Source organism: Cherax quadricarinatus, chromosome 87 (genome assembly GCF_038502225.1).
Source record: "Cherax quadricarinatus isolate ZL_2023a chromosome 87, ASM3850222v1, whole genome shotgun sequence".
NCBI lineage: Eukaryota > Metazoa > Arthropoda > Malacostraca > Decapoda > Parastacidae > Cherax > Cherax quadricarinatus.
Genome location: NC_091378.1, coordinates 10,813,112 through 10,837,455, shown reverse-complemented (window position 1 = coordinate 10,837,455; position 24,344 = coordinate 10,813,112). Strand labels below are relative to the sequence as shown.

Sequence of the window (24,344 nt, the reverse complement as noted above, 5' to 3'; positions counted from 1 at the left end):
GTACTGTCTAACCTACTACCACAGGACGGTAGTACCTCCCTGGGTGGTTGCTGTCTACCATCCTAGTACCACAGGAAGGTAGTACCTCCCTGGGTGGTTGCTGTCTATCAATCTACTACCACAGGAAGGTAGTACCTCCCTGGGTGGTTGCTGTCTACCAGCCTACTACCACAGGAAGGTAGTACCTCCCTGGGTGGTTGCTGTCTACCAGCCTACTACCACAGGAAGGTAGTACCGCCCTGGGTGGTTGCTGTCTACCAACCTACTACCACAGGAAGGTAGTACCTCCCTGGGTGGTTGCTGTCTACCAGCCTACTACCACAGGACGGTAGTACCTCCCTGGGTGGTTGCTGTCTACCAACCTACTACCACAGGAAGGTAGTACCTCCCTGGGTGGTTGCTGTCTATCAACCTACTACCACAGGAAGGTAGTACCTCCCTGGGTGGTTGCTGTCTATCAACCTACTACCACAGGAAGGTAGTACCTCCCTGGGTGGGTGCTGTCTACCAGCCTACTACCACAGGACGGTAGTACCTCCCTGGGTGGTTGCTGTCTACCATCCTACTACCACAGGACGTTAGTACCTCCCTGGGTGGTTGCTGTCTGTCAACCTACTACCACAGGAAGGTAGTACCTCCCTGGGTGGTTGCTGTCTACCAGCCTACTACCACAGGAAGGTAGTACCTCCCTGGGTGGTTGCTGTCTACCAACCTACTACCACAGGAATGTAGTACCTCCCTGGGTGGTTGCTGTCTATCAACCTACTACCACAGGAAGGTAGTACCTCCCTGGGTGGTTGCTGTCTACCAGCCTACTACCACAGGACGGTTGTACCTCCCTGGGTGGTTGCTGTCTACCAACCTACTACCACAGAACGGTAGTACCTCCCTGGTTGGTTGCTGTCTATCAACCTACTACCACAGGAAGGTAGTACCTCCCTGGGTGGTTGCTGTCTACCAGCCTACTACCGCAGGACGGTAGTACCTCCCTGGGTGGTTGCTGTCTATCAACCTACTACCACAGGACGGTAGTACCTCCCTGGGTGGTTGCTCTCTATCAACCTACTACCACAGGACGGTAGTACCTCCCTGTGTGGTTGCTGTCTACCAACCTAAGAAATATAGACAATAAATTGGAACTTTGGCAACGTGTTCAGGATGCATGCTGTATGCCGTATGGAAGAGCACGTTCACCAGTGCTTTGAGCGTCGTTCTCATGCATGTGTATGGATGAGTGGTGGTACCTGGGAGCATCAGCTGTAAACAGATCGGAATAGAATACGGCATATGAGCGGAGAAGCAGCTTATAAACCGTATGGCACCACCTACGACTGTAAACAGATCATTGTGAGCCCTGTTACGGGAAGAGCACTTAATAAACTCTGAACATATAGACCAAATGTCTCATTCAGTCAATCTTTAAAGCTACTAATATCTTGGAAAGTATGCATTATTTGCCCCCATGTCCAAGTGAATATTTAACTTTGTTTTGGGACTGAGAACACGCAAAATAGTTTGGGCATACCGTGTTCGACTCTCCCTATGTGTCTCAATATATATATATATATATATATATATATATATATATATATATATATATATATATATATATATATATATATATATATATATATATATATGTATATATATATATATATATATATATATATATATATATATATATATGTATATGTATCTGTATATATATAAACAGTCACACTGGGATGGCCCAATAATGGAGAATATAGCCTCAAGAAAACTTCAGAGTGTGTTAGGGAAGGATAGAGCCTGCCTCTTGGCAGTGAGAGCTCCTCATGCAGGGGACTTTCTCTTGGCTATTCCCAACTCCAGCCTTGGCACACGCCTCGACCCACAAAACATCCGCACTGGTGTTGCCGTTCGACTTGCCGCCCCTATTCTCGCCTAACACAGGTGTATTTGTGGCAGTGAAGCAGCAGACCGATTCGGGTACCATCGTCTTGTGTGCCGTAAATCCGAGAGTAAGATTGCAAGACATGAGGAGGTTAATAACATTGTCAAGAGGAGCCTCACAACAGCCGGATGCCCAGCAGTAAGGGAGCCACCCCAACTATGCAGATCTGATGGCAGCCAAAAGCGTCCAGATATCACCCTTCAAGCCTGGGTAGACGGCAAGCAGGTGGTGTGGGACTACATATCTGAATCTAGTTTTGCTGATATCTATCTCCAATACACCAGGAAGGAAGGAGGGGCAGCCGCCAGCTTCAGGGAGTCCCAGAAGTCGAGAAAATACCTAGAACTTGCCCATCATTATATGTTTGTTCCCATAGACTCAGAGACCCTTGGCTCATGGGAAAAGAGTGCATCTAAATTCCTCAAGGAGCTAGACAAAAGACTCAACAGGGTAACTAGGGATCCCAGGGCAGCTAGTTTTCTGTTCCAGCGACTCAGTGCTGCTGCTCAGAGGAGTAATGCCTGCTGTATTTTGGGCACGCACCCCAGCTCTGAGGAGCTGGATGAGACTTTCGCATTATAATCAGTGACAAATACGTAACAATATGTACTAGACATGTATCTCTCACATCTCATGTACTGTATATGCCATCCTATATATATATATATATATATATATATATATATATATATATATATATATATATATATATATATATATATATATATATATATATATATATATATTGCAGGTGCTGTTCAGTGTGTTAACAGCGACCAGTGGAGTTGTTGGACTAACCTTCTTAGCTGTGCCAGTCGGCCGTCAGAATATCCCTTTACCCGATCACCTGCCTTACTACCTTACCTGCGCTTTTCCCGAGGATCCCCAGCCTCTTCTGAGCCTCCATGAGCCTTACCATTGTGACTATCAGCTTCATTTTAATACTGTCAACATCACACTGACCAACTGCACACTCTGCAACCACCACAGGTAAGGCCACCTCATCTGTGTTTGCATATTCGTGTCATACCAAGTCATACCAAGTCGTGATTAAGAGGAATTATGCCTCTTGTCTCTTTCCTCGGACTAAATCTAAATGACCCTCCCCACCACTTTTCTCTCTTCATTCGGCCACCTTATAAGAGATATTTCCCTTCCCCTCTTTCTGTGATAAAGATGTAAGATCTGCTCCTATAACTTCCCGCTCATGAAGCCAAATGCACTGTGCTCGTTCTTTCTGTCTTTCCACTGAAGTTGCAGCTTACCAAATCATAGTTGAAATGGTTATAATCATAGAAATAATTTTTAAAGAGGTGCATCGGTAAGCCAGAGTTTCCTGACAAATTTTTCCTAACCTAACGTAAATCAGGGAACTGTTGGGTCTTGAACCCGTGGTAAGCGAGTTTTAAAACTCTCACGCCAGCGCGTTATTACAATTTCGTGAGTCAAGTTCGTAGCTTATAAGTTAGTAACTAGCTTCTTCAGTTCAGCGCTGACTTTGCTGAATTAATCAGTCAATTAAGCACTAGATTTTACGCAGCCTTTTTGTTCCACTGTTGCTGTAAGACACTTGTGTATCTCTAGATATCTCTTGTAGTCCAGCATCCATCTAAAAGTTCATTTGTTGGGAGCTTTATGACCCCTTTGGGTTTGGCGCTTAGCTTAATTAAATTATTATTACTTAAACACAAATAACCCGCACAAAGGAGAGAGAAGCTTATGATGACGTTTTGGTCCGACTTGTACCATTTACAGTTCACACTGTGAATTGTAAATGGTAAATTAGCTCTGAGGCAGCCACACCATGGTATGTGCTCGGATCACGGTACAACACTTAGCTCTGCTGGGTGCGTGATTCTTGTAAGATTGTATGGTCCCGTGGGTTAGAGCGTCGTGGAATTTTCGCTCACCATTAGGCGGGCTAAAACAACACGGGTTCGATTCCCCGGCTAGTCGCAGTGTTGTTACTCATTAAATACCACTCTTTCGTAGTTATAATACGATATATATATATATATATATATATATATATATATATATATATATATATATATATATATATATATATATATATATATATATATATATATTTGAACTTGTCGAATAGACTGAGTTCCAGTAATAGGACTTTTTCAATCTTTTTTTTTTTTTTGCAGATTGATAGGCCTATTTTTGTCATTGACATTGACACAGTAAAATTATTTTTTGAACCAAACTTCACTTAGAAACCTGACCTTACCTACCTTAACCTAGTGTAATTTTTTTCATATCTAATAAATATATTGTAAATGAAATTTCAATTTATTCAGTATTGCTGACAATCAATGAGATATATTTTTTTCGTTATATTCATATTGATTTCCAAAGATTTATTGCATGAACAAATTTTTCTCTCTGCTTATTCGGCAGAAATCACTCTTGTTTTTTGGACTTCAAATCTTCTTACAACATTTAACGAAGGTCATTTGATCTTTTCAGTGAAATTTCTATCAAAATTAACATAATTTCCGAATCACGACATAAACGTGAATAAACCAAGTCATTCAAAACACAATAAAACATTAGTAAAATTTGAGAAGACTTTATAAGTAATTAAAGTATCCAGGTGACGTCGATAATCATAAGTTGTTATTGATTTGCAGGTCAGGGTTGATGGTTGGTGGCAACTGGACGCCCAAGTTACCCTAGACAACACCAGCCTGAAGGTGCCAGCCTGGTCTTGTTCCCTCCTGCCACAACACCAGGTCTGTTTACCTGCATTTCACTACCTAGAGTTCCAAAGGCCCCTTGATGATTAAGAAGAGTTCTTTTTCTAAGGTGTTAGAGCTCCCCTTTGCTTTGACTCAATTCTGATTACCTCCAGTTCTTGAAGAGCTGTATGTCCCCTACGGGGTTAGCGTTTCCATGTGAATATAATAACAATATCTTATGTAATTCCTGTTAGGTAAAAGGCTACAACTGCAGCTAATGTGACGTTTTACTGTGGCAGCGTTTTGCTCTCCAGGAACTTTGTCGAGCCGTTATATAATTTATGTTAGTTAATTTCTTAAGTTTAAATCCCATCGAGTGCATATGGATTATAATTATTGAAGTCGCAGATAAATTATATCAGTTTGCCTCATACACAACCAAAAATAATTTACAAAATAATCGTATTAACGTGGAATAAAATTCAAGATTTACTCTGTTAAAAAAATTATTCCTCAGTTACTGTACAGTAATAAGTTTACTTAGTTAAAAATAGCAAATTTAAATTTATGCAGGCCAATATTAATATGAACTTTCTTTAATCACAGTGCACTGTCCCTAAAAGTTTGACTCCGACCAAATGAATCGTTCTCAAGTGTTTGCTCGGAATCTTAAAGTTCTTAAAACTGAGAAATTTGCATCTAGAAGATTAAATTATTACTCACCATCCTGCACATAAGTTGTACCAAACTTTTGTGACTGATGCCATTCAGAAGAGGCATTCTTAAGTTGTTTCGCGGAAAATACTATCTGAGGTTACCTGTAGACGATTTCTGGGATGGCCTTGCGGCCTGATCCCAGACCAGGCCTCGTGGTTGCTGGACTGTTTCACCATGCTGTTGGTACAAGCTGTGAGCAGAACAATGTATGTCCACTGCCTGGCTGATCAGGAGATGATTTGAAATTCTTTCCAAGGTCCCTCTTGACCAGAGCTAGGTTTTTCTTAGTAATTCTCTTATTCATGAAGGGAGGACGTGGAAGAGTCTTGGTCCCTTTACTTTTACTGAATCGATTAGCAATGTGCTCGTTGCTCCTCTGCTTATCAATGGGGCACTTTGCACCGTCTGCCAGGCCTCTTGCTTTCAGAGGGAGTGATTTCTGCGTGCAGAAATTTCTAGGTGTTAATTATTATCTATATCTTACTCGCCTGTGTTCCAAGAAGTACAGTTTGAGGGACATTAGGCATTTTCATTAATTCATGTGTCTGACCGAGATGATACGGGAAGTGAAGGTTCTCTGTGTTCTCCATTTCTGCCGTCTCTCCTGACTTAGAAGACGCTCTATGTATATAACAATTTTCTAGCCTAGAGAGATTATAAATTATTGGCCTGGCGTCTCTTATTATGAAAGTTATAGTTATCTAATTATCTTATAGCTGTGGGAGTGACATTGTTATTGCTCTTGAGTGTGAGATATTTTGACATTATCACTCTTAAGTCTCTCACATTAAACATTGTTACTATCAGCGCTGCATTTGAAGTCTTTATTTTTATCATCTTGGAAGTCTCATTCAAATTCAAATACTAATATCGTCAGTAAAAGACAGTGATGGATATGAGAATGAGAAAGCTTATTGTGGTGAGCGTTGTTTCTCAGGGAACAGCAGCTGTTTCACTCTGTTCACTGTGACTCTTTGGTTTCTTCAATTTCTTAGGCTTTTAAATATTCATCTGCCCTCTTTTCCAGTTATTCCCTTTACAAGCATTTAATGTTAGGATGATACAGTCTCATCTGTCGACGGCTTTGGCACCGTTTGTGTACATTATACCAGCCTTTTGTTTATCTTCCGGTGCTTCTAAGACCGTGTCGTAATAGTTCAGTAATTGTGAGAAGCAGGAGTGACTTACTCTAAACTTGTCTTGCCTTGGCTTGTGCAGTGTTGTGATTCCATGTGATTAGCAATCTTACATCTTAAAATATTTTCAGAGATTTTGAAAATGTGAATTGTTACTGCCACCAAGAGTAGGATTTATCAGTAGTTTTTAAAAGCTGAAGGGTGAATTGTATGTCCAGGCTCCATCTTCTTTGAATATTTAAGGCCTGAGGTATTTTTTTTTTTTTTTTTTTTTGCAATTCTTGACGATTACGGAGTTCCATTAATCTGGGCCACGGGTAGAATGTATGAGCAAGCTATCATTTGCTTCTTCGAAGTCAGGTGGTGTAAGGGTTGTGTCAGACATTATGCAGATGTTTGCATTTTACAATACATAATCTAATAATAGGTGACCAGACACTGGCGGTGGTGTGTCAATGAGGTGACCAGGCACTGGCGGTGGTGTGTCAACGAGGTGACCAGACACTGGCGGTGGTGTGTCAACGAGGTGACCAGACACTGGCGGTGGTGTGTCAACGAGGTGACCAGACACTGGCGGTGGTGTGTCAACGAGGTGACCAGACACTGGCGGTGGTGTGTCAACGAGGTGACCAGACACTGGCGGTGGTGTGTCAACGAGGTGACCAGACACTGGCGGCGGTGTGTCAACGAGGTGACCAGACACTGGCGGTGGTGTGTCAACGAGGTGACCAGACACTGGCGGCGGTGTGTCAACGAGGTGACCAGACACTGGCGGCGGTGTGTCAACGAGGTGACCAGACACTGGCGGCGGTGTGTCAACGAGGTGACCAGACACTGGCGGTGGTGTGTCAACGAGGTGACCAGACACTGGCGGTGGTGTGTCAACGAGGTGACCAGACACTGGCGGTGGTGTGTCAACGAGGTGACCAGACACTGGCGGCGGTGTGTCAACGAGGTGACCAGACACTGGCGGCGGTGTGTCAACGAGGTGACCAGACACTGGCGGTGGTGTGTCAACGAGGTGACCAGACACTGGCGGTGGTGTGTCAACGAGGTGACCAGACACTGGCGGCGGTGTGTCAACGAGGTGACCAGACACTGGCGGCGGTGTGTCAACGAGGTGACCAGACACTGGCGGTGGTGTGTCAACGAGGTGACCAGACACTGGCGGCGGTGTGTCAACGAGGTGACCAGACACTGGCGGCGGTGTGTCAACGAGGTGACCAGACACTGGCGGCGGTGTGTCAACGAGGTGACCAGACACTGGCGGTGGTGTGTCAATGAAGTGACCAGACACTGGCGGTGGTGTGTCAATGAAGTGACCAGACACTGGCGGTGGTGTGTCAATGAAGTGACCAGACACTGGCGGTGGTGTGTCAATGAAGTGACCAGACACTGGCGGTGGTGTGTCAATGAGGTGACCAGACACTGCCGGCGGTGTGTCAATGAGGTGACCAGACACTGGCGGTGGTGTGTCAACGAGGTGACCAGACACTGGCGGTGGTGTGTCAACGAGGTGACCAGACACTGGCGGTGGTGTGTCAACGAGGTGACCAGACACTGGCGGCGGTGTGTCAACGAGGTGACCAGACACTGGCGGTGGTGTGTCAACGAGGTGACCAGACACTGGCGGCGGTGTGTCAACGAGGTGACCAGACACTGGCGGTGGTGTGTCAACGAGGTGACCAGACACTGGCGGTGGTGTGTCAACGAGGTGACCAGACACTGGCGGTGGTGTGTCAACGAGGTGACCAGACACTGGCGGTGGTGTGTCAACGAGGTGACCAGACACTGGCGGTGGTGTGTCAACGAGGTGACCAGACACTGGCGGTGGTGTGTCAACGAGGTGACCAGACACTGGCGGTGGTGTGTCAACGAGGTGACCAGACACTGGCGGTGGTGTGTCAACGAGGTGACCAGACACTGGCGGTGGTGTGTCAACGAGGTGACCAGACACTGGCGGTGGTGTGTCAACGAGGTGGTGTGTCAACGAGGTGACCAGACACTGGCGGTGGTGTGTCAACGAGGTGACCAGACACTGGCGGTGGTGTGTCAACGAGGTGACCAGACACTGGCGGCGGTGTGTCAACGAGGTGACCAGACACTGTGTCAACGAGGTGACCAGACACTGGCGGCGGTGTGTCAACGAGGTGACCAGACTGGCGGTGGTGTGTCAACGAGGTGACCAGACACTGGCGGCGGTGTGTCAACGAGGTGACCAGACACTGGCGGTGGTGTGTCAACGAGGTGACCAGACACTGGCGGTGGTGTGTCAACGAGGTGACCAGACACTGGCGGCGGTGTGTCAACGAGGTGACCAGACACTGGCGGTGGTGTGTCAACGAGGTGACCAGACACTGGCGGTGGTGTGTCAACGAGGTGACCAGACACTGGCGGTGGTGTGTCAACGAGGTGACCAGACACTGGCGGCGGTGTGTCAACGAGGTGACCAGACACTGGCGGCGGTGTGTCAACGAGGTGACCAGACACTGGCGGTGGTGTGTCAACGAGGTGACCAGACACTGGCGGTGGTGTGTCAACGAGGTGACCAGACACTGGCGGTGGTGTGTCAACGAGGTGACCAGACACTGGCGGTGGTGTGTCAACGAGGTGACCAGACACTGGCGGCGGTGTGTCAACGAGGTGACCAGACACTGGCGGTGGTGTGTCAACGAGGTGACCAGACACTGGCGGTGGTGTGTCAACGAGGTGACCAGACACTGGCGGTGGTGTGTCAACGAGGTGACCAGACACTGGCGGTGGTGTGTCAACGAGGTGACCAGACACTGGCGGTGGTGTGTCAACGAGGTGACCAGACACTGGCGGTGGTGTGTCAACGAGGTGACCAGACACTGGCGGTGGTGTGTCAACGAGGTGACCAGACACTGGCGGCGGTGTCTGTGTCTGGAGTCCCTATTCGTCAAGAGAAAGCACCCGTTTGTCTGCATATATTAACCTTTATCAGGAGAAAGTTTTATTCGTTAGGAGAAAGTTCTTTATCAGGAGAAAGTCTCCCGGGGTGAAAATCAACAAAGTAATTGCTGTGGTAGTGTGTCTACCGCAGAGGTCCTCAACCTGCGGCCCGAGGGCCGCATGCGGCCCTTCTAGGAAGTGGATGCGGCCTTCACATGAAGTTATGAATTCACTTATATATAGATTCCACACTGCACGGTGTCAACAGTTAGAAAATACTGTTATTATTCATAAAAAAATTACAAAAATTAGAAAATACTACTCTCCTTTAAATCTGGAATTGCAAATTGGCTCTTTTGATACTAAAAGGTTGGAGATTACTGGTGTACAGTGTACGTGAACAGCAGCACACTACAGAGGGATCCATAAAAGTTATCTATAATTTCAAAAAGTATTCATTAGCGATGTTTCCACAGAGTGGTGAGGCATCAGGGTGGACCAGCAAGACCAACACAAGCAGTAAGGCGCAGGAATGTTACGCTCAGTGCTTAGCGCTGGTGCCTCGTCAACAGGTGTGTTCCAACAGCCACACCATTCTTGAATTTCGTCCTGTCCTCACCTACATGTTGTTCCTGCTTATGATGCTCATCAACGGAATTACGCTAGGTAAGGTCGAAAATATGAACGGATATATGAATTATGAAAATTTAATATTACCTTTATTGGATATCACTGAATCCGGAAGCTTATTAACAACTATGCTAACTTAGAGCCGGAATCCTCATTAGAAGCTACTATATTCTCTTTTTCTTACCTCACTGAGTGAAATGAGCAGAATATGCAGTTTATTATTTTAAATGAACAGGTTATGAAGTATGTAAATGTAAGAAATTATTACATAGTCCCAAAGGGGTAACTTTAAATTGATGCCTAGGGTTTTTTCCAAGGTTTTCGTTATTGTTTTAATGTTTATCAGGATAGAGCCCTAACACGGGTCTTTTGATGACCGGTTCGTAATTCGTTAGTAACTTGAGAACACCTTATCCGATTGGCTTCAAAATTTCAACGCCAGTATACTATAACTCTAGCTCAAGTCCCCTCAAACCCGTCAACATGACTCACGAAATCGTAATGACACGATTGCAAACAAACCACACCACGGGTGGGGTTTAAACCCGCAATCGTATCATTACGATTCCGTGAGTCATGCTACGAAGCACTTTGTTATTTTTTAGCATGCATTGTGATCTTACTAGCTAGGGAATACTCTTCTCAGATTGCACATTGACCTAGATACATCTAATTATTAATATTTTAACCATTGGGAAGAGCCAAATGTTCGTGAGAAAGACACATGTGCATTATCAAGACATTTACTGAGGATATGTTTCGTCCATCAGAGACTTCTGTCCAGTGGGCGAAGCGCGTCCTCAGTGTGTGGGTGAAACGTAACACCAATAAATGTTTTGATAACTGCATGTCTTTCGTACGAGAAGCGGTGAACTTGTCAAGTCGTGAGTGGCTGGGGAATGACAGGAACATAAGAACATAAGAAAGAAGGAACACTGCAGCAGGCCTACTGGCTCATGCGAGGCACGCCCAATTCTCCCACAGTCTTAAGCTAATTCCTTGGCCTGTTCAGGTCAGTAACATTCACTTAATGGAGGAGCACAGCATCCCACCTAGTATCACAAGCTAGTCAGGTCCAACTCAGACCCACCCACACACACTCATGTTTTTATAAGAACATAAGAACATAAGAACGAAGGAACACTGCAGAAGGCCTACTGGCCCATGCGAGGCAGGTCCAAGTCTCCTACCGGCTTAAGCCAATGCACCCAACCTAGTCAGGTCAGGTCACAATGACTTAAGGGAGGAACACGGCAACCGACCTGGTAGCACAAGCTATCAGGTCTAACTCACACCCACCCACATCTACTCATGTATTTATCCAACCTATTTTTAAAGCTACACAACGTTCTGGCCTCTATAACGGTACTTGGGAGTTTGTTCCACTCATCCACAACTCTATTACCAAACCAGTACTTTCCTATATCCTTCCTGAATCTGAATTTTTCCAACTTAAAACCATTGCTGCGAGTCCTGTCTAGGCTAGATATTTTCAGCACACTATTTACATCCCCTTTATTTATTCCTGTCTTCCATTTATACACCTCAATCATATCCCCCCTAATTCTACGTCTTTCTAGAGAGTGCAGATTCAGGGCCTTTAGTCTATCCTCATAGGGAAGGTTTCTGATACATGGGATCAACTTTGTCATCCTCCTTTGTACATTTTCCAGAGAATTTATATCCATTCTGTAATACGGTGACCAAAACTGTGCAGCATAATCTAAATGAGGCCTAACCAAGGATGTATAGAGTTGAAGAACAACCTGAGGACTCCTATTATTTATGCTTCTTGATATGAAGCCAAGGATTCTATTAGCTTTATTGCGAACATTTATGCACTGTTGTCTTCGTTTCAGATTACTGCTAACCAGAACTCCTAAATCTTTTTCGCAATCCGTAATATTAAGATCTACATTATTTAGTTTATATGTGGCATGGTTATTGTCCTGTCCAACATTTAGAACTTTGCATTTGTCTATATTAAACTGCATCTGCCACTTCTCCGACCACTGCATCAGTCTATTCAAATCTTCCTGGAGTGCTCGAATGTCCTCGTCAGAATGAATTCGACGGCCTATTTTGGTGTCATCGGCAAACTTGCCGATGTCGCTCTTTATGCCCTCATCTATGTCGTTTATGTAGATTGTGAACAGCAGGGGGCCCAACACTGACCCCTGTGGAACACCGCTCGTGACGCTTCCCCACTCTGATTTCTCCCCATTTATGCAAACTCTCTGCTGCCTATTTGTCAACCATGCCTCTATCCAGGAAAAAATTTCTCCTCCTATTCCATGTGCTTTAATTTTCCTCAATAGTCTCTGATGTGGGACCCTGTCAAAAGCCTTACTGAAGTCCATATACACAATATCATATTCATTACCATGATCTACCTCCTCAAATACCTTAGTGAAAAAAGTTAATAAATTCGTAAGGCAGGAACGCCCCTTTGTAAAACCATGCTGAGATTCGTTGATTAATTTATGCTTTTCAAGGTGGCTACGAACTGCCTCGTCAATTATTGATTCCATAAATTTTCCCACTATGGAGGTTAGGCTTATTGGTCTATAGTTCGAAGCTAAGGACCTGTCACCTGTTTTGAAAATAGGTATCACATTTGCCATTTTCCACTTATCTGGTACCATGCCAGTTTGTAGTGATATGTTGAAAAGATTAGCCAAAGGTGTGCTAAGCTCCTCTTTACATTCCTTTAGAACCCTTGCATACAATTCATCAGGGCCTGGGGACTTGTTAGGTTTTAATTTATCTATTTGCCTAAGGACCATGTCACTTGTGACCCTAATAGTGCACAGTTTATTATCGTCCTGTTCTACATAATTTATCATTACTGGAATATCGCTGGTATCCTCCTGTGTAAAAACTGAGAGGAAGTATGTGTTAAAAATTCTACACATTTCCTTATCACTGTCAGTGAGCTGACTCGAGGAACTTTTGAGTGGGCCTATCTTGTCCCTGATCTTACTTCTGTATACCTGAAAGAATCCTTTTGGGTTAGTCTTCGATTCTCTTGCAACTTTAACCTCATAATCTCTTTTTGCTTTTCTAATTCCCTTTTTTATTTCTCTCTTTAACTGAATATATCGATTTCTTAATTGCCCCTCTCCTCTTTTGATTTGCCTATATATGCCTCTCTTTTGACCAATCAGATATTTTAATCTATTGTTCATCCATTTAGGATCATTTTTGTTTGATCTGATTTCCCTATTTGGAACATAATTTGACTGAGCAGCTAGAACTATGCCCTGGAAAGCATCATATCGGCAACCATCACCACCTACCTGACCTTTAGTCAGGTCATTCCAGTTCAGCCCACCTAAGTAATTTTTCAGTCCTATGAAATCAGCCAAGCGAAAGTCAGGGACGGAGACTTGATTGCCATTATTAGGGGAATTCCATGATATATTAAAACTGAGTGATTTGTGATCACTTTCCCCAAGCTCATCATTAACCTCAAGATTATTAATTAGTGTTTCCCTACTGGCAAGAACCAAGTCAAGGAGGTTATTTCCCCTAGTTGGCTCTGTCACAAACTGTTTTAAAAAACAATCCTGGATCGTATCAAGAAAGTCACCTGACTCTAAATTTCCTGTCAAATTGCTCCAGTCAGTCTGTCCATAGTTGAAATCTCCCATTAGCACAACATTTTCGTATGTAGATGCCTTACGAATTTCGTCCCATAGAAGTTTACTGCACTCCCTATCAAGATTTGGGGCCCTGTAAATCACACCCAAAATTAGTTTTTCTCGGCCCTCGAGAAACTGTAACCAAACAGATTCAGTGGCTGACGCTTCTAATTTAATATCTTGTCTAACACAACAATTTAAATTGTCTCTGACATACATCGCTACTCCACCACCTTTCCTGTTGACCCTGTCAGTGTGGAATAATTTATAGCCTTGTATGTGACATTCAGAGGGCATCTCTCTATCTTTCAGATTGAGCCAGGTCTCTGTTATAGCAATAATATCTATGTTTCCTGCACTTGCAATTAATCTTAGCTCATCTATCTTATTTCTTACACTCCTGCTATTAGTATAGTAAACCTTAAGGGAGCTAGTCCCTTGCTGCCCTCTGCTGTTCCCCATTGTTTGCTGACCTGATCTATTGTCTTTATTTATAACTTCATGCTGAATGCCTTTTATACATTTACTGTTTCCAACCCAAGTGTTGCAACCTGCTTGCTTCCCACACACACTCATACCTCTATCTTCCATCAGTTTAAAATCATAGGCATTTCACCAATGGCCTTCTCAATCGAGTCTGCAAGTGCTACCACCCCAGCCCCAGAGAGATGTACCCCATCCCTTGCATACATATCATGTTTGCCATAAAAGTTGTTCCAGTTGTCAATGAATGGGATTGCAAGTTCCTTGCAGTATCTGTCTAGCCAGCAATTTACACCAATTGCCCTAGACAACCATTCATTTCCTACTCCCCTTCTAGGCAAGATGCTACATATGATTGGGACCCCTCCCTTAGACTTAATGAAATCTATAGCTGACCTGTACTTATCTAGCAGCTCTTCTCTCCTACCCTTCCCAATATCATTTTCACCAGCACTGAGACAGATAATGGGCTTGTTCCCATTACCTGACATGATATTATCCAGCCTGTTGACAATGTCCCCAACACCAGCTCCAGGGAAGCACACTCTATCTCTCATCTTCTTATTCCTATTACAAAAAGCATGGTTAATATATCTTACCTGAGAGTCACCAACCACAAGAATGCGCTTACCTCCATTAGCAGGGGCAGTAGTACCCTTACCTTCATGGCCACTGAAGTACATTCATCCTGAAGAACAGAGAAGCGATTTCCTACCTTCAGATCTTCACTCTTAACTTTCCTTACTCTGATGCGCCTCCCATTACTGTGAACCACTCGCCACTTGTAGCAGGTGCTGGACTGCACCTCACTGCTGGTAGCAGTTGCTACCTCCCCAGCTACAGCCTCCTCACAGCGAGAGACAGACTACACCTCACTGCTAGAAGCCTCATTCCCCACAACTCCAGCCACCTCACACTCTCTCCCAGACCCATTGAGGTGGACCTTCAGCCTCCTAATCTCCTCCTGGAGAAGCAAGACCTCCTCCTTCAACTCTCCAACCTCAATTTTTAAAACACTGCAGAAGCAAGCCATGCTTTGTAACCGTCCACACTAATCCCCAAAGCAGCTCAGGGTCTGTGACCTCACGTGACGACTGACCACCGACGACTGACCAAAACCAACCTATTTTTAAAACTACACAACGTCTTAGCTTCTATGACGGTACTCGGGAGTTTGTTCCACTTATCCACAACTCTATTACCCAAACCAGTGCTTTCCTATATCCTTCCTGAAACTGAATTTTTCCAATTCAAAACAATTGCTGCGAGTCCTGTCATTGCTAGATATTTTTAGCACGATATTTATATCCCCTTTATTAATTCCTGTTCTCCATTTATACACCTCAATCATATACCCCCTAATTCTTCGCCTTTCTAAAGAGTGCAGATTCAGGGCCCTTAGTCTATCCTCATAGGGAAAATTTCTGATACATGGGATCATCTTTGCCATCCTCCTTTGTACGTTTTCCAGAGCATTTATATCCATTCTGTAATACGGTGACCAAAACTGCGCGGAGTAATAAAGATGAGGCCTAATCAAAGATATATAGAGTTGAAGAACAATCTGACGACTGCTATTATTTATACTTCTTGATATGAAGCCAAGAATTCTATTAGCTTTATTGCGAACACTTATGCACTGTTGTCTTGGTTTCAGATTACTGCTAACCAGAACTCCTAAATCCTTTTCGCAATTCGTAATATTAAGATCTACATTATTTAGTTTATATGTGGCATGGTTATTTTCCTGTCCAACATTTAGAACTTTGCATTTGTCTATATTAAACTGCATCTGCCACTTCTCCGACCGCTCCATCAGTCCATTCAAATCATCCTGGAATGCTCTAATGTCCTCATTAGAATGAATTGGACTGTCTATTTTGATGTCATCAGCATATTTGCTTATGTCGCTATTTATTTCCTCATCTATGTAGGTTATGTAAATTGTGAACAAGGGGCCCAACACTAACCTCTGTGGAACACCGCTTGTAACGGGCCTCCATTCTGATTTCTCCCCATTTATGCAAACTCTCTGCTGCCTATATGTCACCCATTCCTCTACCCACTAAAAAATTTCTCCTTCTATTCCGTGGGCCTTAAGTTTCCTCAATAGCCTCTGATGTGGAACTCTATCGAAAGCCTTACTGAAGTCCATATACACAATATCATATTCAATATCATGATCTACCTCCTCAAACACCTTAGTGAAAAATGTTAGTAAATTGGTAAGACAGGAACGCCTCTTTGTAATACAGTGTTGAGATTCATTAATCAGTGTAAGCCTTTCAAGATGGCTACGAATTGCTTCGGCAATAATTGATTCCATAAATTTTACAACTATGGAGATAAGTCTTATTGGTCTATAGTTCGAAGCTAAGGGCCTGTCACCTGCCTTGTAAATAGGTTTTACATTTGCCATTTTCCACTTGTCTGGTACTATGCCATTTTGTAGTGATATATTGAAAAGATTAGGCAAAGGTGTCCTAAGTTCCTCTTTACATTCCTTTAAAATCCTTGCAAACAGTTCATCAGGTCCTGGGGATTTGTTAGCTTTTAATTTCTCTATTTGTCTGAGGACCATGCCACTAGTTACCCTAATAGTGCATAGTTTATTATCGTCCTGTTCTACATAATTTTTATTTCTAGAATATCGCTAGTATCTTCCTGAATAAAAGCTGAGAGGAAGTAGGTAATGAAAATTTCACACATTTCCTTATCCCTGTCAGTGATCTGACCAGAGTTACTCTTAAGTGGGCCAATCTTGTCCCTAATCTTACTTCTTTATACCTGAAATAACTCTTTTGGGTTAGTCTTCTATTCCTTTGCGACTTTAGCCTCATAATCCCTGTATGCTTTTCTTATTCCTTTTTTATTTCTCTCTTTAATTGAATAAACTCCAGGTAATATACTGATTTCTTAACTGCCCTTTCCCTCTTTTGATACGCCTATATATGCCTCTCTTTTGACCAATGAGATGTTTTAATCTATTGTTTATCCATTTGGGATCATTTTTGTTAGATCTAATTTCCCTACTCGGAGCAAAAGTTGTCTGGGCAGCTAGAACTATGCTCTGAAACACATCATATTGTCAACCAACTTTACCTACCTGACCCATAGTCAGGTCATCCCAATTTAGCCCACCCAGGTAATTTCTCAGTCCCATGAAGTCGGCCAAGCAGAAATCTGGGACAGAGACTTGATTGCAGTTATCTGGGTAATTCCATGATATATTGAAACTAAGTGATTTGTGATCGCTTTCCCCAAGCTTATCATTAACCTCAAAATTATTAATTAGTGATTCTTTGTTGGCAAGAACCAAGTGAAGCAGGGTGTTTCCTCTAGTTGGTTCGGTCACAAACTGTTTTAAAAAAAGTCCTGAACCGTATCAAGAAAGTCACTAGACTCAAGATTTCCTGTCACATTGTTCCAATCATTTTGTCTAAAGTTAAAATCTCCCATTATCACATTTTCATATCTAGACGCCTTATGAATTTCGTCCCATAGTAGCCTACCACACTCCCTATCAAGGGTTGGGGGGCCTATAAATCACACCCAAAATTAATTTTTCACGACCTTCGAGAAACTGTAGCAAAACAGATTCTGCGTCCGATGTTTCTAATCTCATACCTTGTCTAACACAACAATTTACATTATCTCTGACACACATCGCCACTCCACCACCCTTCCTGTTGACCCTATGAATGTGGAATAGTTTTTAACCCAGTATGTGGCATTCAGAAGACATTTCTCTATCTTTCAAGTTGAACCAGATCTCCGTTATAGCAATAATATCTATATTACCTGCACTTGCAAGTAATCATATCTCATCTACCTTATTTCTTAGATTCCCACTAATTGTATAGTAAACCTTAAGAGAGCTAGTCTCTCGTTGCCCCTCACTCCTGCCGGAGTGAAGGGATTAATTAGATTCGATTCACTTAGAAGATAACTTCAGTTCTTTGAATCAAAAAATTCTTCACCAAAATCAAGATCAATCTCCTCCCCCTCCCCTCCTTTGCACCTGTAAAATGACAATTTGTGCCAGGGCTCCTGTCATATTTTCAGTGAAATTTATATTTGTTCATCCACTAACAGAATCGTCTATTACTGTTACTTAAAGTGATTCCTAACATGATATCCTTTACTCTTTGACTTTGCCCGCGATAGTTGCAAGTCAAACACTGTTCAAAGGTGCCACAATAGCCATCCTACGGGAGCACAACGGTGACTACGGCCTCCAGCGAATTTCCGGCAGCCTGGGAGCTATTGTTCTCACTCCACTTTCAGGAGCTCTGGTTGATATCTTCTCTGGTGACGCAGGACAACAAGACTTCAGGTGTGTGTATGTCATGGTTTGTTTATATACTGGAAAGGAATAATTCAGACTCCACCACCTCGTTTTGCTGAAGTTATGATTTTTACCCAGAACTTTTCTTCCATGCCAGCTTCGTCGCAAGTAATTATATTTATAGGGAAGCGCTAAATCCGTGAGAGTTGTATTTTTCTCCACTATTTTTTATCGTGCATTGATGTAGAGGGGGCTGGGCTTATGAGATACATGGATACCTGTCTCAACAGAAATATCAATCTCAATCTCAAAATAATGAATCTTAACTAGTCATAAGTTGGCCTGTGATACTCCAATACTGAAACTATGTATAGTGCCAAAACAAAAGCATTCACATTGCTAAACTCACAAACTAGTATTTAGTCACTTAGCCATATTACCAACTAACCTCATAATTTTGTAATATTTTAAACTTAAGATTTAATTTAAGTCTGCCCGAAATGCCTAGCCATGCTAGGTGTTCTAGTGGTACACTCTGTAATTATTATTTTACTACATGTAAACCACACAATAACCAAATTCTGTAAACTCAGCATTGTAATCCTTATAGAGAATAAACTTTGAATAAGAACATAAGAAACGTAAGAAATGAGGAACATTGCAGCAGGCTTATTGGCCCATACTAGGCAGGTCCTTCACAAATCCAATAACAGAATATTTGCCCAACGCATTTTCAACGCTACCCAACCAATAAGCTTTGATAAATCTGTTAATTCATGTACAAATCCCACTCAGATACAACCCCTCTCACTCATAAAAACAGAGAAAATGTATTTCGGATCTCACAGCATCCGATATACATTTACTCTTAACTCTGTCCAGCCACCAAAGAAACGAGTCTCTCAGCTCTTTGGCTAGGCACAATTTTAAGGCAAATGAAAAGTAGTAGTGCTAAATTTGTGTCTCCATACATGCAAAATACAGAAGGAAGCTCGTAGTTAACCTTTGCAATCCTTGACCATCCAAAGAAGAAATGTCCCAATGAAACCTAAGATACTGACGAAGATCATAATTCTCCCACCAGTTAAGGAACCTTGCTTGGTGGGCATAAAATGCGTACTGGATTAATTGGTACATTTGACTGTTAATGAAGTTATGCAATTTGTTATTCAATGGTGATTCAGTGGCCGAGTCACAGCATTTTATTAATGAAGACGTTTCGCATCCCAGAGACTTTATTGTTTGATAAAATCCATCGACGATGAAATCATTTCATTAATATAATATATATTATTTGCACGCTAAATATTTTACCATTGTATTACCAGGCTCAGGGCACTGAGCTGAGGCTGGTAATACTATATCATAGAATAAGAGGAACAGGTAAAAGACTTAAGAATAATGATGGCAAATCGTGTATTATTTGAGGAACACAATGAGGCAAATGCAGATGATAGGTTAGGAACATGATAGGGAGTATTGTGAGAATATTAAAACCAATAAAAGCGACACCAATAAGAGCAAATTTATATAACACAATATATAATGGTTATTTATGTAAATTATGAAAATAAGAGTGACTTTTAAGATTTATTTATAAGAGGAAATGATCATTAACACCACAGTTCATACCCACTAAAACACTCACTTGGCACAAATAAGAATGACTTACTAAACACGTAATACTTTTAAATGGGTATGACTCTTAACTGATTACTTCAGATTAAAGGCTGTCATCTACAAGTATGACATCCCTTCCACCAGTCACTAATACCTTATTTCTAACATAGTGGGTGACCTTGAGAAGCTTGGAATATCTACATCCTAATTTACCCCTTACAAACAAGGCTTAAATCCTTGTACCACATTTTACGTAGCTTAGAGTATATAAAATGTTCTGGTACCTCTATAACTAAGCATCTCCATAACCCGGTAATTTTAGTAAGTTATGGAGGAGTAAAGATAACGCGAAATTTCATAAAAGTTACACTATTTCTTATATTATCTCTGGTTGACAAGAGAGGGAAGGATGCATTCGTCTCTTTTTATATTCCGTATTTCGCGACTTATAAGACGCGACTTATAAGACGCGACTTATAAGACATTGTTTTAATTTCAATAGCTCGGAATCGGACGTAACTGGGAGAGCTACAGGAAACCCCAACCTTGTAGCTCCCGTCAGTCACCTTCAGTTTATAGGACGCAGGGGGGTTTCTGGAGACATTTTATTGAAAAAAAACATGCGTCTAATAAGCCGCGAAATACGGTAAATATTTAATAACATGGAGTTACAGCATTCATGATCCATGGTTCTCTTCTCACCACAATACGAACAAGCAGTATGATAATTCTGTACAATACTCATGCCTCGCCCCTCTCCCACATACACTGATATAACTCGCCCCTCTCCCACACACACTGACATTCCTCGCCACTCTCCCACACACACTGACATACCTCGCCACTCTCCCACACACACTGACATACCTCGCCCCTCTCCCACACACACTGACATACCTCGCCCCTCTCCCACACACACTGACATTCCTCGCCACTCTCCCACACACACTGACATACCTCGCCCCTCTCCCACACACACTGACATACCTCGCCCCTCTCCCACACACACTGACATACCTCGCCTCTCTCCCACACACACTGACATACCTCGCCCCTCTCCCACACACACTGACATACCTCGCCCCTCTCCCACACACACTGACATACCTCACCCCTCTCCCACACACACTGACATACCTCGCCCCTCTCCCACACACACCGACATAACTCGCCCCTCTCCCACACACTGACATACCTCGCCCCTCTCCCACACACACAGACATAACTCGCCCCTCTCCCACACACACTGACATACCTCGCCCCTCTCCCTCACACACTGACATACCTCGCCCTTCTCCCACACACACCGACATAACTCGCCCCTCTCCCACACACTGACATACCTCGCCCCTCTCCCACACAGACATAACTCGCCCCTCTCCCACACACACTGACATACCTCGCCCCTCTCCCTCACACACTGACATACCTCACCCCTCTCCCACACACACTGACATAACTCACCCCTCTCCCACACACACTGACATAACTCGTCCCTGTCCCACACACACCGACATAACTCGCCCCTCTCCCACACACACTGACATACCTCGCCCCTCTCCCACACACACTGACATACCTCGCCCCTCTCCCACACACACACTGACATACCTCGCCCCTCTCCCACACACACTGACATACCTCACCCCTCTCCCACACACACTGACATACCTCGCCCCTCTCCCACACACACTGACATAACTCGCCCCTCTCCCACACACACTGACGTACCTCACCCCTCTCCCACACAGACATACCGTGCCCCTCTCCCACACACACTGACATAACTCGCCCCTCTCCCACACTCACCGACATAACTCGCCCCTCTCCCACACACACTGACATACCTCGCCCCTCTCCCACACACACTGACATACCTCGCCCCTCTCCCACACACACACTGACATACCTCGCCCCTCTCCCACAAACACTGACATACCTCGCCCCTCTCCCACACACACTGACATACCTCGCCCCTCTCCCACACACACTGACATACCTCACCCCTCTCCCACACACACTGACATACCTCGCCCCTCTCCCACACACACTGACATAACTCGCCCCTCTCCCACACACACTGACAGACCTCGCCCCTCTCCCACACACACACTGACATACCTCGCCCCTCTCCCACACACACACTGACATACCTCGCCCCTCTCCCACAAACACTGACATACCTCGCCCCTCTCCCACACACACTGACATACCTCGCCCCTCTCCCACACACACTGACATACCTCACCCCTCTCCCACACACACTGACATACCTCGCCCCTCTCCCACACACACTGACATACCTCACCCCTCTCCCACACACACTGACATACCTCACCCCTCCCCCACACACTGACATACCTCGCCACTCTCCCACACACACCGACATAACTCGCCCCTCTCCCACACACTGACATACCTCGCCCCTCTCCCACACACACCGACAAAACTCGCCCCTCTCCCACACACACTGACATAATTCGCCCCTCTCCCAAACACACCTGACATACGTCACCCCTCTCCCACACACACTGACATATCGTGCCCCTCTCCCACACACACTGACATACCTCGCCCCTCTCCCACACACACTGACGTACCTCGCCCCTCTCCCACACACACTAACATTCCTCGCCCCTCTCCCACACACACTGACATACCTCGCCCCTCTCCCACACACACAGACATACCTCGCCCCTCTCCCACACACACTGACATATCTCGCCCCTCTCCCACACACACTGACATACCTCACCCCTCTCCCACACACACTGACATACCTCGCCCCTCTCCCACACACACTGACATACCTCACCCCTCTCCCACACACACTGACATACCTCACCCCCCTCCCACACACACTGACATAACTCGCCCCTCTCCCACACTCACTGACATACCTCGCTCCTCTACCACACACACTGACATAACTCACCCCTCTCCCACACACACCGACATAACTCGCCCTTCTCCCACACACACCTGACATACCTCGCCCCTCTCCCACACACACATACCTCGCCTCTCTTCCACACACACCTGACATACCTCGCCCCTCTCCCACACACACTCTGACATACCTCACCCCTCTCCCACACACACTGACATACCTAGCCCCTCTCCCACACACACTGGAGTACCTCGCCCCTCTCCCACACACACTGACATACCTAGCCACTCTCCCACACACACACTGACATACCTCGCCCCTTTCCTACACACACTGACATACCTAGCCCCTCTCCCACACACACTGACATACCTCGCCCCTCTCCCACACACACACTGGCATACCTCGCCCCTCTCCCACACACACTGACATACCTCGCCCCTCTCCCACACACACTGACATACCTCGCCCCTCTCCCACACACACTGACATACCTCGCCCGTCTCCCACACACACTGACATACCTCGCCCGTCTCCCACACACACTGACATACCTCGCCCCTCTCCCACACACACACTGGCATACCTCGCCCCTCTCCCACACACACTGACATACCTCGCCCCTCTCCCACACACACTGGCATACCTCGCCCCTCTCCCACACACACTGACATACCTCGCTCCTCTCCCACACACACTGACATACCTCGCTCCTCTCCCACACACACTGGCATACCTCACCCCTCTCCCACACACACTGACATACCTCGCCCCTCTCCCACACACACTGACATACCTCGCCCCTCTCCCACACACACTGGCATACCTCGCCCCTCTCTCACACACACTGACATACCTCGCTCCTCTCCCACACACACTGACATACCTCGCCTCTCTCCCACACACACTGACATACCTAGCCCCTCTCCCACACACACTGACATACCTCGCCCCTCTCCCACACACACTGACATACCTAGCCTCTCTCCCACACACACTGACATACCTAGCCCCTCTCCCACGCACACTCACATACCTAGCTTCTCTCTCACACACACTGACATACTTCGCCTCTCTCCCACACACACTGACATACCTCGCCTCTCTCCCACACACACTGACATACCTATCCCCTCTCCCACACACACACTGACATACCTCGCCTCTCTCCCACACACACTGACATACCTAGCCCCTCTCCCACGCACACTCTTACATACCTAGCCCCTCTCCCACACACACACTGACATACCTCGCCCCTCTCCCACACACACTGACATACTTCGCCTCTCTCCCACACACACTGACATACCTCGCCTCTCTCCCACACACACTGACATACCTAGCCCCTCTCCCACACACACACTGACATACCTCGCCCCTCTCCCGCACACACTGAC

The 24,344-nt window shown here is 44.9% G+C and overlaps 2 protein-coding genes across 2 annotated transcripts in view; both read left to right on the top strand.

The window, feature by feature from the left end:
• LOC128703827 (major facilitator superfamily domain-containing protein 6) overlaps positions 1-24,344 on the top strand; it is a gene marked incomplete at its 3' end in the record, with an annotated part of 347,143 nt that overhangs the window by 95,560 nt on the left and 227,239 nt on the right. The window contains 1 exon segment of the mRNA XM_070103751.1: positions 2,685-2,923. Coding sequence (XP_069959852.1) covers positions 2,685-2,923 — 239 coding nt within the window.
• The window catches only part of LOC138855269 (major facilitator superfamily domain-containing protein 6-A-like), a 48,845-nt gene continuing 28,238 nt past the window's right edge, over positions 3,738-24,344 (top strand). The window contains exons 1-4 of the mRNA XM_070103771.1: positions 3,738-3,758; positions 4,576-4,677; positions 9,866-10,055; positions 18,314-18,482. Of these exons, the coding sequence (XP_069959872.1) occupies positions 3,738-3,758; positions 4,576-4,677; positions 9,866-10,055; positions 18,314-18,482 (482 nt within the window). The remainder of the gene's footprint in view (positions 3,759-4,575; positions 4,678-9,865; positions 10,056-18,313; positions 18,483-24,344) is intronic.